The sequence below is a fragment of the Muntiacus reevesi genome, chromosome 3, assembly GCF_963930625.1.
Source record: "Muntiacus reevesi chromosome 3, mMunRee1.1, whole genome shotgun sequence".
NCBI classification, from domain to species: Eukaryota; Metazoa; Chordata; class Mammalia; order Artiodactyla; family Cervidae; genus Muntiacus; species Muntiacus reevesi.
In genome coordinates this window covers 115,921,908-115,943,361 of record NC_089251.1, presented here as the reverse complement: position 1 = coordinate 115,943,361, position 21,454 = coordinate 115,921,908, and the positions used below count along the sequence as shown (strand labels likewise).

The 21,454-nt window shown below is 41.9% G+C and overlaps 1 protein-coding gene across 2 annotated transcripts in view; it reads right to left on the bottom strand.

Annotated features, from left to right (window-relative positions):
- Positions 1-7,307: 7,307 nt before the first annotated feature.
- Positions 7,308-21,454, bottom strand: part of KHDRBS1 (KH RNA binding domain containing, signal transduction associated 1) — a 33,756-nt gene continuing 19,609 nt past the window's right edge. Inside the window, exons 7-11 of one of the 2 annotated variants that reach the window (XR_010662411.1) lie at positions 20,999-21,066; positions 20,152-20,210; positions 17,695-17,887; positions 15,035-15,094; positions 7,308-7,616 (exon numbers count right to left, since the gene is read on the bottom strand). Coding sequence is in view for 1 of the 2 variants with exons in the window: in XM_065930286.1 (XP_065786358.1) it covers positions 17,790-17,887; positions 20,152-20,210; positions 20,999-21,066 (225 nt within the window). In the remaining variant the exon portion in view is untranslated. Of the gene's footprint in view, positions 7,617-15,034; positions 15,095-16,540; positions 17,888-20,151; positions 20,211-20,998; positions 21,067-21,454 lie in introns of those variants that run through there. The other variant, XM_065930286.1, reaches the window with a different exon arrangement.

The following is a 21,454-nucleotide window of genomic DNA, read 5'->3' as shown; positions in this document are numbered from 1 at the left end:
AAAGCTTACAGTTAAGTGGGAGGAGATGGGCGTAAAAAATATAGTAAAAATCATTAGAAAGGAATGATTGAGATGGAGGAAAACAGGAAAGGGGGATGGGAGGTTGCAATTTTAAACAGGGTAGTCAGTAGGTTTCACAGAGGTGACTTTTGAACAAACACTTGAAGGAAAGAGTGAGTCAGTCATGTAGATATCTAGAGGAAGGGGGCGGTTCAGGCAGAGGGAAAAAGTCATTGGAAGGGCCCTCAGGTACAAGCACCGAGCACGCCTGCTATGTTTAAGAAACAGCAAGGAGGCCAATGTGGCTTGAAATGGAATAGACATGAGAGTTGGACATGAGAGAGAATGGACCTGAGACTTTTACTCTGAATGAGATGGGAGCTACTGGAGGGCTTGAACTCCCTTTTTTTTTTTTTTTTGAACTTCCTTTTTTAAAGAATCACTCCAGCTGTCTTGTGAGAATAGCCTGTAGGGCAGAGGGGTGGAAACAGGGAGACCAGGATGCTACGGCAGTGATTGTAGCAAGAGATATTGATGGTTTGTACCAGACTGGGTGAAATGAGTCATGTTGGAGCCTGGATTTGAAGGTAAAGTCAACAGAGTTTGTTGACAAATTTGGATAGGTGTGCAAATGGAAGAAAGAGAAGATAAGGATTGCTGCATGGTTTTTAGCCTAGGCAAATGGAAATATGGAGCTTAACATATATACTTCTATTAAATTATAGAGCTATATTAATAACAAAGAGGCCTTCCTTTCTGGGGAAAAAGAGGGCTTAGTAAGGGAGAACAACTGCATCACAAAGCAGGTCACAAAGTAGGGTAGAAACCAGGGCTGAGATTCCTTTTTCTAGCCAAAGAAATTCTGGTTAGACGAGCCAGTTCCGACCTCTTTAGAGTACTGAATTTGAAGTGTATCTTGTTAGTGACTGAATCCCCAACACCTGGCAACCACCTGGTATGTGATAGGCATTTATTTGGGATCAATTCAGTTGAATTGAGGTAGTGGCAAACTAGCTCTTGAAAGGAAGCCAGTTGGGAAGGGAAGCTAAAGATTTCGGGAATATTCCATAGACAATGACTGAAGCTGGGCCATTCCTGGGAACTCATTTTAACTCAGGTCAATAAACATTTCTGAGCATCTGTTGTATGTTGGCCACTGAGGATACAGAGGTGCTGCTCATTAGTGGGAGAGACACAGAGGAGAATCAATAAATTATGACCCAATGTGGTAACAACAGGAGTATGTACCAGGTACAGAGGTGGATGGAAGATGACTAACCTTGACAGGGGAGGTAATCAAGGGAAGGCTTCATAAGAGAGGACATCGGACCTGGTTTCTGAGAATAGGAGTTTGGCTGTTCCATTCCTCAGGGTGGAAGCAATAGCTTGAGTCTGGTAATTGCCTTACTGGGGCTGGTGGCAGGGGAATGTCTTGCTGTGCATCTACCATGTGGAAGGTACTTGACTTTGTACATGGCAAATACTCAGGACATGTTTGCTGAATTGATTTTTTTAAAAAACATTTAAAAATTTCATTTATTTAGTTTTGTTTGCACTGGGTCTTCATTGCTGCTCACGGGCTTTCTCTAGGAGCCACGAGCTGGGGGTTACTCTTTTTTGGGGTGCACGGGCTTCTCATTGAAGTGGCTTCCATTGTAGAGCATGGGCTCTAGGGCATATGGGCTCAGTAGTTGCTGTTTATGGGCTCTAGAGCATGGGCTCAGAAGTTGTGGTGCACAGGCTTAGTTGCTCTGTGGCACGTGGTGTCTTCCTGGAGCAGAATTCTTATCTACTGTACCACAAGGGAAATCCTGCTTAATTGATTTGAGGGTGTTCAATCAACCCAGGGTATGGGGAGAAGGGCACTCAAATGGACCACTATGCATGTGACCGATTACCTGTGGCTCCTGCTCACCTTGTAAAGGTCGACTACTGATTTTGCTTGCCCAGCATTCATTCCTCTTTCTTCTGATATGAACACTCATTTTCCCTTGGGAATCTACCCTTCCTCCCACTCTGTCCATGAAGTTTAGGGTGGCTGCCTTAGTCTGGAGTTCCTGTGTGTGCAGATGCTCCCGGCCTGACAAATCAAAGCATTCCATCCCTGCCACGTCAGGCTACAGGGACTGGCTGGGGTGAGGGTGGAGGTGTGTTAGTGACCCAAGTTAGGCCAAATGAGATGCAATCCTAGGACCTTTGCCACAACTATTGGGCAATAAAATTTCCCCCCTGTGGGATGGCTAAGGAAATAAAATATAAACTTGAAGTTCTTGGTGGTTATCTTGCCACCTTTCGGGGAGAACTTAGCTGACAATGAAAGAAACACAGAAAAGTTAGAGAATCAGGAGTCATTTTCTTAACAGCATCATTAGATCCAGGTATATCTGAAGTCTTTATGGACTTTTCTGTTACAAAAAGCCAGTTTGGTGTCTGACAGTTGCTACTGAAAGAATCTAGAACAATATACACTTCCATCTTAGCATCTACTAGAAACATTTAGGGCCTTAATCCTTCTACATCTGCCTCCTACAACAGGCTCTATGGAGAAAATAACTACGATGGCAGAATGTTCGTTGGGTTTTTGTCCTCTAGATCTGTGCCCACACATCTCAGCTGTTTTGTGACCCTGAGGCCCTCACTTCCCTCCTTCATTTCCTGATTAACTATGTATGTATGTCTTCATTTCCTGATTAACTTGCTCTCTATTGGCTCTCCCAGGAGTCTTGAATTTTTGAGGAAATGCCACTGGCTCTGCGCCAGTCATGTGTCATTGGACGTCAGGAGTTGGGATCTCTTCCTTGGTTCTATTATTCTGGGACCAAGGTTGGCATGTCTGTCCTCAAGATCAGTTAGGACTGGATTATGCAGACCTCTGGGGGTCCTGAAACCACAGCATAAGATAGAATACTGCTTCCCGGAGTGTCAGTTTTATTCATAGCAATGTAAGGCAGTATTTTCAATATCAAAATATAGTTATCCAGAGCACCTTCTCTGAGCCAAACTTACATGCAATCAAATCCTGGCTCTACCACTTACGAGCTGCATGACCCTAAGAAATTATTTAACCTTTCTGTGCCTCAGTTTCCTCAGTATAGAGTGAGGTTAGTATAACTCACAGATGTAGAGAACAAACTAGTGGTTGCCAGTGGGGAGAGGAAAGGGGAGGGGCAAGATAAGGGCAGGGGATGAAGAGGTACAAACTGCTATGTATAAATAAGCTATAGGATGTATTGTACAGAACAGAGGATACAGCCAGTATTTATAACTTTTTGGGCACGCTGGGTCTGTGTTGCAGGGTGTGGGCTTCTCTTGTTGTGGAACATGAGCTCTGGAGTGTGTGGGCTCAGTAGTTGCAGCACAGGCTCAGTGGGATCTTAGTTTCCTGACCAGGGATAGAAGCCACATCCCTTTCATTGGAAGGTGGATTCTCAACCACTGGACCACCAGGGAAGTCTTTGCTTATAATAATTTTAAATGGAGTATAACTGATAAAAGTTTTGAATCACTATGCTGTACACTTGAATATATTATCATAAAGCGACTACATTTCAATTGAAAAAATATTAGTACCTATTTTAGGAGATTATGGTGAAGATCAAGTTAGACAGTGTAAAGTACTTAAAACATACCTGGTGTATAGTAAATGCTATTTAGGTATTACCTATTATTAAAACATGGATATATTATGAAGTAACAAGAAAACTAATGTGAATTTAAGATTGATGACTTTTGAGGAAATGTCACCTAAATTTCTGCCTCAGTTTCTCAGATTTGTCCTTTTTGCCAGCAAGAATACTTATACCTAATTGGTTTTTTTTTGTTTTTTTTTTTTTACTACAAGAGAATCCAGATGTCTTCATGTTCTTTTAATTTCCTGGGTTATTCTGATTTCCACATATATGTTAATCTCCCCATCCAACCTTCCACATCTCAGAGACACTTACCCACTTATTCTCAGACATTTGTTCTCATCCATGTCTTATAATAGCTTATTAGAGACATAGTATGTGCAAGCTTGAGAAAATGTTGTATTTTGTTAGTTTTTCCAATATAGATGGATTTGGTGTGTAACATACTGCAAGGATGGGGGGATGGCAACAGAGAAAACAGCATGAGCAAAGGTCCAGAGGTAAGCTGTAGGTTAAGTGCATATCACTTGAGGGTCTTGAATGCCACACGCTACATACAGTGAAGTGTTTAGATGTGATTTCACATGAGTCTGTTTCATCTGTAAAATTAGAGTAATTCCCACGTCATTGTGAGGATTAATGACAGAGAGAAGTAAACGTACAGGAGGGTTGTCCTACATGGGAAATATGCAATAGCTGTCACTAGTAGCTGGGGTCAAGGAGAACTCTAGGTAAGAGCAAATCATCCCACCTTTCAGAGTGGCCTGCGATTTAGTCTCTTGAGATCTTATTTTCACGCAATGCACATCTCAATCACCAGAGGGCGCTCGATACAAAGGAATCAGCTTCTAACCCCACACAAACACTGGTGGGCAGGGCTGGGGCAGGGGATGTGGAATTCTGGACCCAATCCAGAGCTTCTCCATGGTAGGGATAGGGCATGGCGCCAGGCACCCCTCTCTCTGGCTCTCTTGTTTCTTAGAGCCATCCCAAAGGGGATGGGGCATGCTGCTGAGAGCTACAGCTTTGCAACTATTCTGATTTAGATCTTTAGGATGGGGTGGGAGGTGGGGCGGTCGGGGATTAGAAGAGTGAGGGCCAGATCCAGTTTCTATATTTCAATCAAAAGAGGCTTTCTTTCATTAACTCTGTTCATAAGGACTAAATTCCTTAGAACCCCCCATGCCAGTCATCTGTCTAGCTAGGCCTGGACACCTTAGAAAAGGAGCTGGGGGTAAAGCATGAGGAATAGGGGGGATGGGGGAGAATGGGAGGCCGTGATGTGTCTGACAGTCAGCCTTTAGAGTGGCATCCACATTGCCCTGGGGCCCCAGCCTGTAGGTCTATCGGATAGAGCTGTGGGCCCTAGGCTTCTCCAATCGTGACTTAGAAACCAAACGTGTTTCTTAGGCTTTTTACAAAACCTTATCTTCTCCACTTACTGGTGAAATGGACTTATCTGTTATAGTTGTTGAAATGAAGGCCCAGAGATATATAGCAATCCACCCAAGATCAAGCACTGCTCAAGGGCAGAACTGGGCCTGGAAAACAGCAGGAGCCGCTCTCAGGGGCCTGGGAGAGGGAAGGCAGGCAGAGTAACAGCCTTCAGAATTGCTGCAGCAAGCACTGGCTCTTGGCCAGGTCTGTACCCGCCCCTCCAAGGCCCGCTCTCCAGCTAGGCCAGGCTGCGGAGCCCCGCCTCCACACTCCCACCCCAGTCCCCTGAGAGTCCATCACCCTGGCAACAGCCAGAGAAAGGCCCAGCTAAAATATTTATGGCTCAAAACAGTCCAGAAGCTTCAGATGGGGGGAGAGGGGGAAAAGCTGATGTCATTCCCTCTGCTCACAGGGGAGGTGACTGACATGCAGGGCAGCTGGGTGGGTGGGCCAAGCCCACGAGGTCAGGGCTCCCTGAGGAAAATCCCTAGGGCTGCAAGTGGTAATGGCAAAAGGGAGTATGTGACAGACATGACAGGTGACAGGACTGGGCAAGAAACACAAGCCAGGAAAGAGGGAGGAAGGACACTTGAGTGTGGAACAGGATTATGCATAGACCCTGTGGGATGTATTTCACACACATTTCAGTTGCTTTTCAGGTCCCATTCACTGGATTGGGATTATTATCCTACTTTTATGGAGCGAACAGACCCAGAAAAATACAAAGTTAAGTGAGGGGCTAGGATTTGAATCTAGATCTGTCTGGCTTTGGCCCTGTAAATCCATGGCTTCTAAGTACACATCCTGTATCTGGGGGTGGGAGGTAGGCAGGGCCGCCTAGAATCTAGCACTGGCTTCTCAAGTGGTGACCCAGGCTCTGCACCTCCATTTTCCATGATGAAGATACCATCTGATTCCTGAACCCTTCCGCCCCAAATTCCTCCTCTGCCTGCTGGACTGAAGCAGGTCCTCAAATGCTAGACAAAGAAACTGACCAGAGGTGAGGCCTAGGAGACCAAGAAATCAGGGAAAATGAAGCCTGAGCAGCCAACCCTGGATTGAAGGTCTTGGTACAAACATAGATTGACAAACTCATCTCAGTTTGCCTGGGACTTTCCTGGTTTTAGGACTGAAAGTTCAACATCCCAGGAATCTTCTGTCTTGGGTAAACAAGGATGGTTTGTCACCCTAAATAAACCTCTCAAACACAATGTTTTACTGTTTCAAAGTACTTCTAGCTCTAAGAGTTATAAAAGGTCAAAAGCAGGGACTGTGAAGTCTGATAGCATGTTTTCTTTTTAACCTTAGGCAAGTTATTTATCCTCTTTGAGCCTGTTTCCTCATCCGTAAAAATGAGTATAGTGGATTGGAGGATTAAGTGAAATAGTATTGTTTAAATGGGGTTCCCAGGAGGCAATAGTGGTAAAGAACATGCCTGTCAATGCAGAAGACATAATAGACAGGGGTTTGATCCCTGGGTTGGGAAGATCCCCTGGGGTAGGAAATGGCAACCCACTCCAGTATTCTTGCCTGGAGAATCCCGCAGACAGAGGAGCCTGGTGGGCTACAGTCCATAGGGTTGCAAAGTCGGACATGATGGAGCACCACCACCTTCTTCTGTTGGTGGACTGTGGGATGTTTCCACTTTAACCTCTCAAGATGCCCTATGTAAAATCAGCCTACGGGCCTATGGCACTGGACAGGAAACCAGAGTGTAGCAAAGGCTGACTTTCCCATCCTTTAAGAGAAAGCATTAGGACAAACAGCTAGCCCAATATAGCTGGAGGGAGAGTGGGAGTTAAGACAGGACACCTCCTTTGGCTCTCTCTCAAAGCTAGTAAAAGCTATCAGAGTGGCACTCTTCATCACTTGACTGAACCTTTATTGAGTTCCTCAGTGCCAGGTGTTTGCTGGGGAAGGGATACAGTCCAGATGTTAAGTGGGAAAAGTCCTACCCTATCCTTCAAGATATTTTTGGACTTTAGTTATCAACAAAGAGAAAAACAACAGGCTCTGAGGCTAAAGAACTTGCCTTTTAAAGTACATGAACCTTCTTACATGGCTTTTCTCAGCCTGTTACAGGGCTGGTGACCAGCCACTCTCTGGGAGACCTCTGCAAGTGTCCAAGGCTGACACTCACAACACACATGTGGCAGGATGGGAAACAGGAGGTGGTGGTAGGGTGCTCCAGCCAGTTCTGCTGGAGACTAAAGGGAAGCAGGCAAACTGGGAATGACACAATTGGAGTTGCCAGTTTATTCACATCTAGGAGGCCAAGCTGAGGATACTGTTAGTCCCCTTCAATCTTTAAGTCCTGAGCAGGTTTAATTGTTAGCATCACAATCCCCTGTTGCCCTAAGGACTCCATTCTGGGCCTAGAGACTCTTAGGGGACTCTAGCTGGCTTTCTGTGGGTAAATCAGACAGATCAAGAGGTAGGTGGGAAAAGACTGTTGATCTCCTCTCCTGGGTTTCTCTGTGCTCAGCAAATGCCCTCAGGCCAGCCTTGACACAGTAGGCAGCTCTCCTGGTTTCCGGAGTCCTCTGATAGCTGCAAAGACATAGGCAAAAAAATTAGGAAGCATGAAGCTGCCATACTGGGGCGATTCCCAGGCTCCCATTTGACCACTCTGCCTCCCTTACAATCTCCCCACCCTACAGCACAACCCCAGTTCGTTGCATCCTGGACAAGGTTTTAGGTACACAGATGGGTAGAAAAAGAAGTCCACAGTCTATGAGCTCTCTTTTTGCTGTCAGTCAGGCAATGAAAATGGAGCCTCACACTTCCCATCTTTGGCCATGCCTGAGCTGAGTGATCTGGGACAGAAGCAACTAGACCTTCAGGGCCGTTAACTACACAAGCATTGGAACCTCTAGCCATATATATAAAGAAGAAAATAATTTCTACTCTCTCAGAGATGTGAAAAAGATAAAGATTAACAAAAAGTTTTAAATCCTTTAGAAGGGAACAGGCATCTTCTCATAGCTATTATTAGTTCCTCAACTCTAGGCTCAATGGTCCACTTTTTCTGGTTCTTACCAGCCCCTGATTCTCAGCGTTAACCCCTGAGAATTGGATAGGAGAGACATCCTAAGTCTGGGGCACAGGCCAGGGCCCTAATCTCATGCCAAAGAATGTAACTGTGCTCCTCATCTTAAAAAACAAGAAATGAAAAAACAAACAAACAAACAAACAAACAAGAAATGGCACTACCATCCCCCAGTTGTCCAAGCCAGTAACTTGGGGCCCCTCATTAGTATGTCCCCTTTCTCCCACACCTAATCAATCATGAAATTATGTTCATTCTCTCTCTTAAAAGTTCTTGAATCCATTCATTTTTCAACACTTTCACTGCTGTCACCCTAGTGTAGGTCTGCCTCAATTCTTTCCTTGTAGGTCTCCATAACCCATTCTCCACTCAGGAGCAAATGAAGTTTAAAAAGTAGAAATCTAATTGTGCCACCTTTTACCTCTGACTACTGAATTCAATAGTCTTCAGTGATGACCACAGCGTAAGGTCCAGATTTCTACCTCGCCTTGACGCTGCCTCAGCCCTACCCTCTGCCTAGAGTATGTTTCATGTCCTTTCTCTAGATCATCTCCCAAGCTCTGTGTCTAGTTACCTCTGCCTCTAGATGTCAGCTTAAACATTATTTCCTCAAGGAAAATCTCAGAGCTAGGTTAGCCCCTGTTAATGTCCTCACAGTACTCATTCTTTTCTTTCATAGCACTTATCACAATTTAGGTGATTTATGCTATTAAAGAGATTAATATGTTTAGTGTCTGTGTCCCCAGATATACTATAAGCTTCACGAGGTTAGGGACTAGTTTTATGTTATTTACTTACCACTGACTCTGCAGTGCCTAGCACATAGTAGGTGTTCCAGTTTATAACAGTGAATGTATTAAAAAAAAAGAATGAGAGGCGTCATTTATACTGATCTCTGAGAGAAGCTTATGAAGAATCGTATCTGAACACCAGGTATTTCTCTTTTTCAAAGGCAGATGCAGAGTTTGCTTCCTACATTCCAACCCCAGAGCGCCTGAGAGATTGGGAGCACTCATTTTGTACCTAAAGCGAGGCCGTAAGTAGGAAGCATGAAGACTTAACGAGCCCAAAGAGGGCAGAGAAGAATTAGCTCTGTATCTACATCTTCCAGCTCAAATGCTTTACATACCTGCTGAGGAGACTGGCTATCCTGAAGTGGTCCAGTGTAGGCTCCAGAGCTAATTCAGGCATCTTAATGCAGTATTAAGAGCATAAACAGTACCCAAATTTCCAGCAATGTGTTCTACTTTGGTGATTAATCTGGGCTGACAGCCTAGCTGGACTCTGCCTGGAAACACCTCAAATGGGCTGTCCTTCTTCAGGAGTCCCCACCACTCCCAATTTGACTGAGAAATGACAAGGCCTCTTTGAAGCAAAAAGCTCCCCTGGTCTAGGTGGGGGAGAAGCACTATATAGCTTGTGTACCTGTATGAAAATTCCAACCTGCCCTTTCCTTCATGAGATACAGCCAAAGACAACCAGCACAGCTTAGGCTGGGGGTGAGAAGTACGCTTACTGCTGAGAAGCTGCTGGATTTGTAGTCAAGGAATGTCAAGGAGCTAACCTCCAGCAGCATGGTTATGAAATTCAAATCCCTTCCAGATACAAAGTTCCTTCCTTTGAAAAAGACAGCTACAGTTGGCAGAACACTGGAAAAGAACACATCCTCAGCCCCAGAGCCATGGCAGGCTATTGAGTCGAAGACATACAGCCGGAGGGGTAGAACGCTGATTTTAGAGGTCAGTGGATGTATCTGCTCCTCCTTACCCCAAACAAACGGGTTTGGCCTGCTGCGTGCATGCAGCCTCACCGGGAGCCAGCAGGCCACAAGAGGACTAGGGTGCAGTGCCCACCTCAGGTCATTGCTCCCAAGGGGCCTACGAGGTAGAGCCAGGGAACCAAAGAAGGCTCGTCAGGCAGTGCACTGTGCTTCCTCCCAACAGCCGTATGCAGCCTGTCTGCTCAAGGCTATTCAATATTCATCAGATGCCTGCTAGCTTTAAACATGCAATAACAATCCAAAGAGCAAGAGGTACATGAGGGTCCAGAGAGAACAAGAGAGGGCAAAGAAGGATCTAATTTTTTTAACTTTAGGAATCTGGAAACCAAGCTAGGGGTACCACCCATCCCGTGTATCAAAGCTGGGAACCACTCCCAGTGTAAGTTAATCTTTTGGTGGCCACTGTCGATACGGAGAAAAGACCAGGAGCAGAGAGACTTGGGTCTGAACTCCAGCTGGTGGACTCTGTGGTCATCCTAACAAGTGCGTGTCAGTCTCCCAGGATAACTCTCACTTCACAAGGTTGTAAGAATTGCCCTAGATGCTGCAACATGATACTCCCTGGAGAGTTAGCTCAGAAATGGTGGCAGAGACATCATTCATTCAAGACTTGAGAGTGGTTAAGCAAAGCCTCGCTTAGTAATTCCTTAAGAGTGTGGTTTTCATCAGTGGAGACTCACAGAGTTTTGGTCTCTAATTCACAGGGTGGGTGAAAAGGACAGTATATAGCATGATGCCCTCAACGTATGGTGAAGGCCTAACATCTCCCCCTCAAATAGCTCAAACATCTGAGAGGAGAAATGGCTATTCTTTCTGAAAAAGGTTTTTAGGTAAGAGGGAGCAGAAGCCAGGCATGAGGAGGGGAGGACACCTCCTCTGCTCTCCTGCAAAGGAATGATGCATATATGGAAGGTATTTACCTACTGCTTCCTTTACTTCCCCAGCTCACCAGCGCAAGGGCAAACACAAGTGTGCTCAAGTCACTTTCCTGGTTAAGGCCTTAAAATACCTCCCTCAACTTTAGGAGAATGTCCAAATTCCTTGACTAAAATTTAGCTTTTCCAAATCAGCACTAACCTACTCTCCCAGCCTCTGTTTATAGCCTCTGTTTATATAGGTGCTTAGCACATGTCCTGTTGAATGTTTTATACACATTAACTCACCCAACCTTCACAACAATGTAAAGTATTAAATTTTAAATATAATTATATATTTAATTATATATATTATATAAATATATAATATAAAAATATATATTTGTATTTATATACAATATATATAAGTATATAGTAAATAAAATATAAATAAATATATTTAAATATATTGTAAAAATAAATATTATTCTCCCATTTTACAGATGATGAAACCGAGACTTTGGACGTCCCTGGTGGTCCAGTGACTATGTGTCTGTGCTCCCAATGCAGATAGCCTGGGTTCAATCCCTAGTCAGGGAACTAGATCTTGCAATGCTGCCAACTAAAGATCTGCATACTGCAACACAGATCAAAGATCCCGCATATTGCAACTAAGACCCAGCGCAGCCAAATAAATAAAAATGAAACAAAAACTGAGCCTTGGATAGGATAACCCACTAAAGGTTCCAAAGCTAGTTATCATTATGTAAAAATGTGTGTTAAACTGTGTAAAAATGGGATAAAATAGCTACTTCACAGGTGGAGAAGATAGTGAATGGCACATAGTAAAGAATGTTAGAATTGACAAAAATGCAATAGTAGCTAAGTGACCTTTTTTCCCCCGATTTTATAATTTCTGAAATCAGAACTCATCTTAACACTCATGAAAACAAACCCCTGTGTCAGTTTAACTGACAGTATTTTTTCTTTCTGTGCACTATTTCATGATGCATCTCATAACACATGCCCTCAGTGTCCATGAAATATGGTGTTTATCTTAAAGAAGCAGCATGCTTTTGGCATAGAGAATGGCTTTTGGTGTACAAAATGCTAATGGGCACCTCCTTCATGACTTGTTATGCAACTGTGGTAAATTACTTCACCTCCCCTAGTAACAGCTGCCTCATTTACAAAAACAGACATACAGTAGATAGTCAAATTAACTTTTTTTCTCCCTTAGCTTGGCAAAGCTGCCTATTTTCTCTATGTCACTTTCTCTAAAAAAAAGTGGGGGGGGGGGTCAATGGGGCTATCCGTGGTGATGCAGTAGATAAGAATCTGCCAGCCAATGCAGGGGACGTGGGTTCAATCCCTGGTCAGGAAAGATTCCACATGTCACAGGGCAACTAAGCCCGTACGCCACAACTATTGAGCCTGTGCTCCAGAGCCCGTGAGCTGCAACTACTGAGCCCACACACAACTACCAAAGCCTGTGTGCCTAAAGCCTGTGCTCCACAAGACAAGTCACTGCAAGAAGCCCATGCATCGCAACTAGAGAGTAGCCCAAGAAAGCCCATAAAAGCAGCAACAAAAGACCCAGCATAGCCATAAATAAATAAATCATTTTTTAAAATGGGGTCAAGATCAATTAATGGGAATAAACAAGTAATAAAATGAGATAAAGTTAAAATGTATATTAAAATTAACAGTAACTCTGCTGGCAAACAGCAGCCTGTACAGACTCATGCAAAGCATGAGAACATATCAAGAGGGAGTCCACCTGCTGCCTGATGTATTCTAACTCAAATGATCTTTGGGTGACATACAGCTTCAGGGTTTGAGGTCAGGAAGGGATTACTTAAGATTCAAACAACTGAGCAAAATATCCACCAGCATCACCCTTATCCTCCTAGTTCATTTGGTTCAGGAGCATTCTGCACATGCAGGCAAGAAGCCTTACAGGCCTAACTCTCAGGTTGCTGTTCCTGAAATAAAACACGGTCCAAGTCTGTTTCACTCTTGGTGGTCAGAAAGCCCTAGTGGTTGCTAACGCATCTCCACCTACATTTTTAGTCTGGGACAGGAGGTGGCAAGTGGTGGGAGAGAGAGCAAGAGTGAACAAACCCTAAGGCTATTTGAATGCTGCCACATCCCGAGATAAGGAAGGGTGAGAGAGTTCCTTTAGCAGCAAGTGTCATTGATAAAAGAGTACCCTGGACAGGAGTACTGGAAGGAGTTGGAAAGAGGAGCAAAAGAGGCTGATGGTGGGGGAAGGGCATGCAGACGCTCAGCCTCTGAGCCTCTGGAGAAGTGCATACAGTCAGGCATGGTATCTAGAACAGTCTCGTTTCCACATTAGCAGCCTGCAGTGTTACAGGCATGACTTGGAGTCATCCATACCTGGGATCAAATGCCAGACCCACCAGTGACAAGCTCTTAATGATGCCAAAATAGTCTAATCAGCTATTGAGTAGCTGCTGTATGCCAAAAATTTTATTAATCAGTTTAAGTAATACCAACTTCAAAGGGGATAGATCTATACCTCTATGGTCAACTGATTTTCCACAAGGATGCCAAAGTCTTTAAAGGGGAAAGAAAAGTCTTTTGAATAAATGGTGCTGAGACAACTGGATATCCATATGCAAAAGAATATGAAATCCCCTCTTCATATACAAAAATTAAAGCAAAATTGACCAAAGATTTAAATGTCACAATTAAAACTATAAGACTCTTGGAAGGAAAAAGATATAAATCTTCAGGTCCTTCAAAGAGACAATGGCTTCTTACCTATGACACCAAAAAGCATAAGCAGCAAAAGAAAACAGACAAACTGAACTTCATCAAAATGAAAAACTGTTTTGTGTTTCAAAGAAATGGGAGAAAATACTTGCAAATCACATATCTGATAAGGGTCCAGCATCAAAATATATGAAGAAATTACAATTCAATAATAAAAAGACAAATAGTCCAATTTAAAAATTGACAAAAGATTTAAATAAACATTTCTCTAAAGAAGATAAGACAAATGGTGGGTAAGTACATGAAAAGATGCTCAACACTGGTCATTAGAGAAATGCAAATCAAAACCACAATGAGATACCAATTCACATCATATAGGATAGCTATAATAAACAAAAAGAAAAATAGTAAGTGTTGGTAAGGATGTGGAGAAATTAGAAACCTCATTGCTGGTAGGAATGGTTTAGTCTTTGTGTAAAAAAGTTTGGCAGTCCTTTGAAATTAAACACAGAGTTACCACATGACCTAGCGATTCCTCTCCTAGATATATACCACCCAAATTAAAAACATGTCAAAAAACCCCACAAAAAACATATGTCCACACAAACTCTGTACATGAGTCTTCATAGCATTATTCATATTGGCCAAAGCAGTAAATAAAATGTAGTACATGCAAATAATAAAACAGTGTTTGACAAAAAAGGGGAAATATTGACAACATGCTCCAACATGGATATGGCTTGAAAACATTCTCAAGTGGAAGAAGCATAAAAGATTATATGTTGCATAATTCCATTTTGTGAAGAGTCCAGAATAAGCAAGTTGATAGAGACACAAAGTAATTAATGGTTGCTTAGACCTAGAAAGGATAAGAGGACTGTGGGAAATGGCTTAATGGACATGGTATTTCTTTTTGAAGTGATAAAGACTTTCTAAAATTGATTGTGGTGATGACTGTACAACTTTGTATATACTGGAAAGCACTGAACTGTACACTGAACAAGTGAATAGTTTGGTATATGAATTATACTCAATAATCCTAACATGTCTTTTAGTTTGTATTAATAGGAGCTAACCTATTTGCAGAAGCTGCAAACTGGCAAGTGATGGGCACCATTTGGGTTGCACAGATGTTTTACAAGGACTGACACAAATCTAAGCAGACGGTAAACAACTGGCAGTATATAAAATTTAAATTTCTAGCTTTTCTTGAAAATCAGATCTAGCAAGTCTAACAAGTAACTTTTCAAGCTGGGAAAGAAACATAAATGAAAATGATGTTCAAATACATGATAGGATATTCCTTCAGTGGTCTAAAGTAGAATCAGTTATAAGTCACTAGAGCGACATTCAAAATGAAGGAAAACTTCTAATACGTGGAGCTATCTTAAATGAAATAAGTGGCTTTGGGAAATAATATGTTTCCTATCACTGTATATATATGAAGTACTGACATGTACTATAATATGCATATACCACCTGGCACAACCATTTTATAGTTAGGATAAAAGTCCAATATCCTTAATAGAAAGTCACCTTAACATACCTGACAAGGGTCTTCACTACCCATTCTACTCCAGGAAATGCCTCAGGACTTTTCAACCACCTGAAAATGGAGAAGTAAGAGATCAGTATTTTGAAGAGGAAGTTTTAAAGACATACAAAATAAAAGATAAAGATCCTGCATGCAGTTTACACATTACAGGAGAGAAACATGCAACTTTAAAGAAATTTTAAGTAATATTTCATTGTGAATATCAATACGGGGACCTAATAGGGGGAAATCCTTGTACATTTTAAAATAGCTGAGCAGAAAGCTTTACTTTGGGGAGCAGCAGATCTAAACTACAGTCATTGAAATTTTACAATGTGTCATTTAAGATGTCAGACTTTGTGCCCAGGTTACATTACAGTTCACTTGTGATGGGCAGGATTATTAAGAGTTATGGCTAATTTATGCGGCAGCATATGGTTTTTCTTTTTACAGCTATTTTTATTAAACAAGTTTTGCAAAGTTTTAACATTAAAATTAACAGCTAAAGAATTGTTTATGCAAGTTGCTGTCACAGTTTATGTAAAAGAGAAATATGTGCTATTAAAATCAGACATTTAGGTTACCTTTGGTTTTTTGCGATGCATGTTAGCTTTACACATCCTGATTCTCTTGCGATAATTTTCCTTTAAAAAGGGGGGTATAGAGTGATCTCTTTTCATCAAAACAAGACATAATGCCCTGAAAGCTGACTTCAAACCATGGTTGAAAATTCAGTTATTTACACTTTATCACAATCTACAAATACATTTTTTTTTGTTGGTGTGTTTTAAAAAGAAAAAAAAATGTCCATCATGCACTGCTGCAGGCAGCTTGGCACTTCATACAAGAGGATTTTTCACCCCCGAGCAGTTTAGGTTGCTCCCTTAGGGAAGGTATGGGAACCCTAAGAATTAATGTAGAGTGGAAACAGGGTCAACTAATTCCATCATTTCCTCTCTTGGTCTCTGAAGGTTCAGAGCCAGGCTTCACACCAGATCCTGCCCCAGCCCAGTTCTTTTATTAACAGCATTTCTGGGATTGGAAGGGAAACCCTTAAGGGCACCCAGGGTTTGCTGAATTGTCATCATCTAAAGACAAGTGCTATCCCTTTCCAAGCTCACAGAGATGATTTAGTGTCACACTTAGGGCGACCTAGGGGCTCTACAAAAGGTGCAAACTAGGGTGACTGGCACTTTAAATATTGAGGCCTATGTATGGAAACCAATCCAAGTTTTAGCTTAGTTTGATTCTTCTCTCCAGAAATCAGAGCTTGTGATAAGGATTGGATAAAACTTCCTTTAACAACTTCCAGGGGGTGAAAAAGCTTTGGTTATTTTTAAACTAAAACTTAACAACTCATAAACTTTTTTTTTGGTAAACTTAAAATAAAATCCCCCCCAACCACTTTTAAGAATGTTTCCAACTTTTAACAAGCCCATTAACTTTAGAGTTAATTTAAGTTTATTTGAAAGAGAAAACTATTTTATTGTCCACCCAAAAAAATGACAATTCATCACATTTACTTTGATTAAAAAAGGACTAAACTTTATTGACAAACTGCTGCAGACATTTTGACATAAGTTTAAGCTACCTATTTAGGCAGACTTACACATGTAGCATTTAATCTTCCAAGAACAAAATGGGAGGACGGTACAAATCCAATTAGGACTTTAACTTATGTACAAAGTGGATTTTGATTCCTTTTTCATTCAGCTGCAGTGTCCCTTTTTATATCATGCTAGTGTTGAGACATACTTGACTAACTTCCTTGGGAACAGTTCAATATTGACAACCGTCAACTTAAGGATATCATCAGCTTTTGGCCCCAGTGTCCAAGTGAGTTTTTCATGGAGTGTAGGATCTCAGATGGACAAAATACTTTGTTTTTTGAAATACTGAAATGTTCATTATTAGAATTACTACTGAAAGGTTGTTCATGACTAAAAAGCTCTGCATCAAATTCAATTCAAGTGGCCAGCCCCTCTCCCCAAATCAACCTCTTTAGAAACTACTTCCCGCTAAGTATCTCTCAACACTGTATGTCTGGGGCTAGATTTCAAAACCCACATAAATGAAAAATTCAGTTTTACGAACCTAATTTTGTTTTGTTTTTAAATCAATTAACGTTAAAAATTGCATCAACTATTTAATTCATTAGGATCTTTCATATTAAAATTTAACCTTAAGATTCAACCGCCATGTGCTTTTTTATATAAAGGAAACATTTTTAGAGACATCTGAGCTCACTTTTACATGGTGGCACCTACTGCCGTTAACATTTGTGATTTTAAATCTTAAACAGCCCTGAATTTTGAAATGTAGCCTAGTTTGGGATTCTGCAACTACAACTTTACGGGATGCCTCAAATCAAAACTAAGAAAGTTAACAAGCCTTAACTTCAGAACCTTTAAGCAAGCAATGTCACTTTTGAAACTAACAGGTTTGTGTTTTTTTTTTTACTCAACTTCTTTTTTATTATAAAAGGTACATTTCTGTTTATATTTAAACAACAAAGAAAAAAGCATCTACACACTTAAAAAATTAATTCGATATTCCTAAATCTATTTTAACTCATTTTAAAATACTACATACAGAAGCCAGAATGCAGAGTTAAGAATGGAGTAAGGTGGGGAGAAGAAGGGGACCACGAAGAAAAACACTTAGACAATTACTTGTCTGTTGTGGGTAAAGCAACAGGAATCCTGGGAGATACAAGAAATCAGTAACAACTTTGCTCATAACTGATATTTTCCCCTCATGTTTGTTTTTAATAACGTCCATATGGGTGCTCTCTGTACGCTCCCTTCACCGGCCTAGCTGGAGGGGCCTTCAGCGACGGCCTGGTCCCATTCCAGTCATCTTGGCCTGTGGGGAAAAGCAAGAACAGTTTATAAACCATGTGCCAATGGCATTTTGGAATGGGCAGGTGTAGGTCACTTGGTAAAGATCACCAAACATGCTGCTTTGCTTCCAATGCCTTGCCACCTCCTCTGTGGTTCTTACTTTTTTACTCTGCTTGGCCCTCCCTCCCAAGCAGCTTAGGCAACTTCCCGGGTACAGGGCAGTTCTGAGTGGACGGCCAGAAGGAAACAGCTCAGAAAGGACTTGGGGTGATGTCCAGGAAAGAAGCTGTCCATAGGCAACATGCATGATCTATACTCCAGCCCCCAAACCTGGGTAAACCCAACACCTTGCTTCAGACAGTGAGGAAATCAATCTCATTGGGGCTGCAATGCCCTTTCCTATTTCCAAAGAAGGTCAGGAGAGAGCCTCAAGTACGGTGACAAGCTCTGGAAGTCTCCCAGATTGGAAGCGACAGAGGCAGCTCCCTCTCCATGTGACAGCAAGTCAGATCTGCCCGTGGAGAAGGATCCTCTGGCTCCCCGGGAAGAGTAAGCAAGGGCCATGCTTCAAGAACCTTCCACCAGCACAGCTGGCCCACTGCTCTGGCGGTGGGAAGTACAATCAAATGTGTCAACAGCACTCATTAGGAGAATTCATTATCTCATTTTTGTGGAATAGTCCAGAAAAGCTAGACAACATGACTGCTATCCTCAAATGGTTTTCCTTTGTGATGGGGAAAAGCCTATAGCAAAAACAATCATATACTTTTAGAGTTGACCTCTCATGAACACGAGTTGTGTTTCTAAGTTTATTCTTTCCGCTCACCCCCAAACTTTACCCAGTCCTGTTATTTCTCTAGCTGCTTGCTTTCACAAACATCTGCTTCCATCATTCTAGGTCTAAAACCCCTACATGGATGTAAAGTTGCTATCTAAGCCTGTTTATACCTCTAGTACAACAGATATGTCCATCACTTTCTAAGTGACTTCTGGGTACCAATAAGACAGTATATTTTTCTACTCTGTTTATAAAGACAGAAATCAGAACAGATTAACCCTGGCAGCATCATACCAGGAGCACAAGGAGCAGCCTGCCTGTTTCAGTGCAGTCTTTTTTCTAGCAAAACAGAAATGTAATTTAGTAGAACACTTACAGAGGTCCCACTGTACTGCTCACGGATGATGGGAAATACCCTGGGGCAATCATACCACCCTTCTAAACAGTGGCATATGAGCAGAGCAGTGCAGTGTTACAGATGGCAACTGTCCAGGACCATTTAGCTAGGGCTGGTAAAAACTGTTCCCCTGGAAAAGCAGCTTACTGGATGCTACATACTATGCTGAGGAGGTGAGGAGTCTATCTGTGGGAACCCTAAAAGGCTCTTTCCTCTTTTCAGTTAGGTATAAGGGAGACTGTCAACTACTATCTTAAATTGTCAACTGCTGAGTCCCTTGCCAAGGTCTCTGGACTTCCCACAAGTATGCTGGAAACACCTCATATTTAAAAGGCTGCTCTCTCTGCATCTCCTGCCACATGGCACTCCCTCTGGGGCCCATTATCACAGGGCCATAACCGGCTCCTGAGGATACCTCTTGAGCAATGTGTTTTCAACCAGGCCTCAGGAAAGGCAGTTTGGTCTTGCTGCCATTCCAGCATCTACAGCAATCTTGGGATTAAGGACTAAGTTGAGATGTATCCAAGACAGTAAGGAAGCTGAACTGTCTTAAACTGGCTCCAGTCCCCAGTTTCTAATCTAACAGGCACTCTTCTTGCTCTCAAACTGCTCTTGTCATTAGGGCTCTTTCACCTAGCATTTCCTCTACACTGAGATTCTTTACAATGAGATCCAAAATTGTTTTTAAAAATGAGGTGGGTGAGAAAAGTTGGATATGATTCTATTCTTATTATCCATCACTGTGGCCTAGGTATCTTGTAGCAAAGGCTCAGCAATATAACCCAGGTCTAGCCATCTCCCAGCCTAAAGCAGAAACAAAGTCAGCATCAGCCGAAAAGCCTGCTGCTCCAACCAGCCAACATGGACCTTAGCCCTAGTTTAGGACATCCGCTTAGCCAGCCAAGAGTAACAGCACACCTAACCCATTTCAATAGTCTTTTTTTCTACTACACACCACACGATTTAAATAAGAGCAGGGTTTCTAGTGTCACATCTTTTTATGAGTTTTCTCCTTAGGTGTATGACTGCCTGACCCACAATAATCTAGTCACCAGCATTCTCCTGGGCACTTACTTGCACATTTTGTCCCACCACAGAAATAAAGACATACCATATGCTTCATAAGAATCTTGAACCTCCCCATGTCCATAGTCATAATATTCTGAGTCCCTGAAAGCCAAAGACAGAGTATTAGAGCTATACAGCAACCATGTTTCAGTTTTACCTTTCTCCCAAATGCTTCCATATTTCAATCATGTTACTGAGGATGCAAAACAAACCAAAAAATGTTCATTCTACCCCCGTCTCCAGACTGCAAAGTATTTCCAAAACATGTATATACTAGATACTCATTTAAAAATTATGACAACCTCAGCAAAGAAAAATGAATAGTACACAATTTAAAGTGAAAAAGCTCAACCCAAAAGCTCAGTGTTAACCAGTGTACACACACGCATTCACATGGCTCACTGGAAGAGAATAAGCAAATATGAAAAGAACTGTCCTATCCCCACTGCAGAATTATTAGGCCTTTCCCATCACAGTTAAGATACATACACATACACAAAACAATGCTTTTTAAAAAAAGAGCAAAAAAGAACCTGAGTTAAGTAGTGGGAATCTAGTACCCTTTTAAACTTCTACGCAACTTTAATGTAGTTGTGACATTTTAAAATAACAAATCAAAACAATTTTAACGCATTTTCCCTTTGTTCCCATGTAGTCACAGCTAAGGAATTTTTCATATGCTAACCCCAGATTCTACATTATAATTTAAGATTCACAGTTATCCAAATCTGCAGATCCCAGTGTGTGCCTTACAGATGTCAAAAGCAGAGGCGACACCCTGAAAAGGTGAGCCATCTGCTCCTTAGATTTGTGCTGCCTAAATCTCTCAGTTCCTCCAACTCCCTCTGTATCCCAAGGACATGAAACAGCACTTCCACTGCCTGACTCACCCTTGGCTCTGGCTGTAATAGCCTTCGTAGCCTTCATAACTCTGTTCTGCGTATGTATCATCATATCCCTACAAACAAAATCAAATAGAAAAAGTCAGAATCACACAAAGTAGGTAAGGTAATATGGAGGGCTTCTGAATGAACAGAATTTCCCTCCAAAGTATTAACATCTGTTGCAGAATAGTCAAGAAAGAAAGAATTAAAAAAAGAAAAGGAAACAATCAATCAAATTAAAAAAACCCTTTCAGCTTGGGCAAAACAAGGTTCAAGGTTGAACTTAATCAGCATTATCAGTAGTAGTAGGGGGACTCCCCTTAGTAAAACACTAAACATCAAGGCACAGCTTATTTCCTGTTTCATCTACGTATGTATACAGTAAATCATACTTAAAATGGAAAAACCTTCTCTCATAATTTAACAATCACTGCAACAGAAGAGGGCAGATTCTAAACCTTA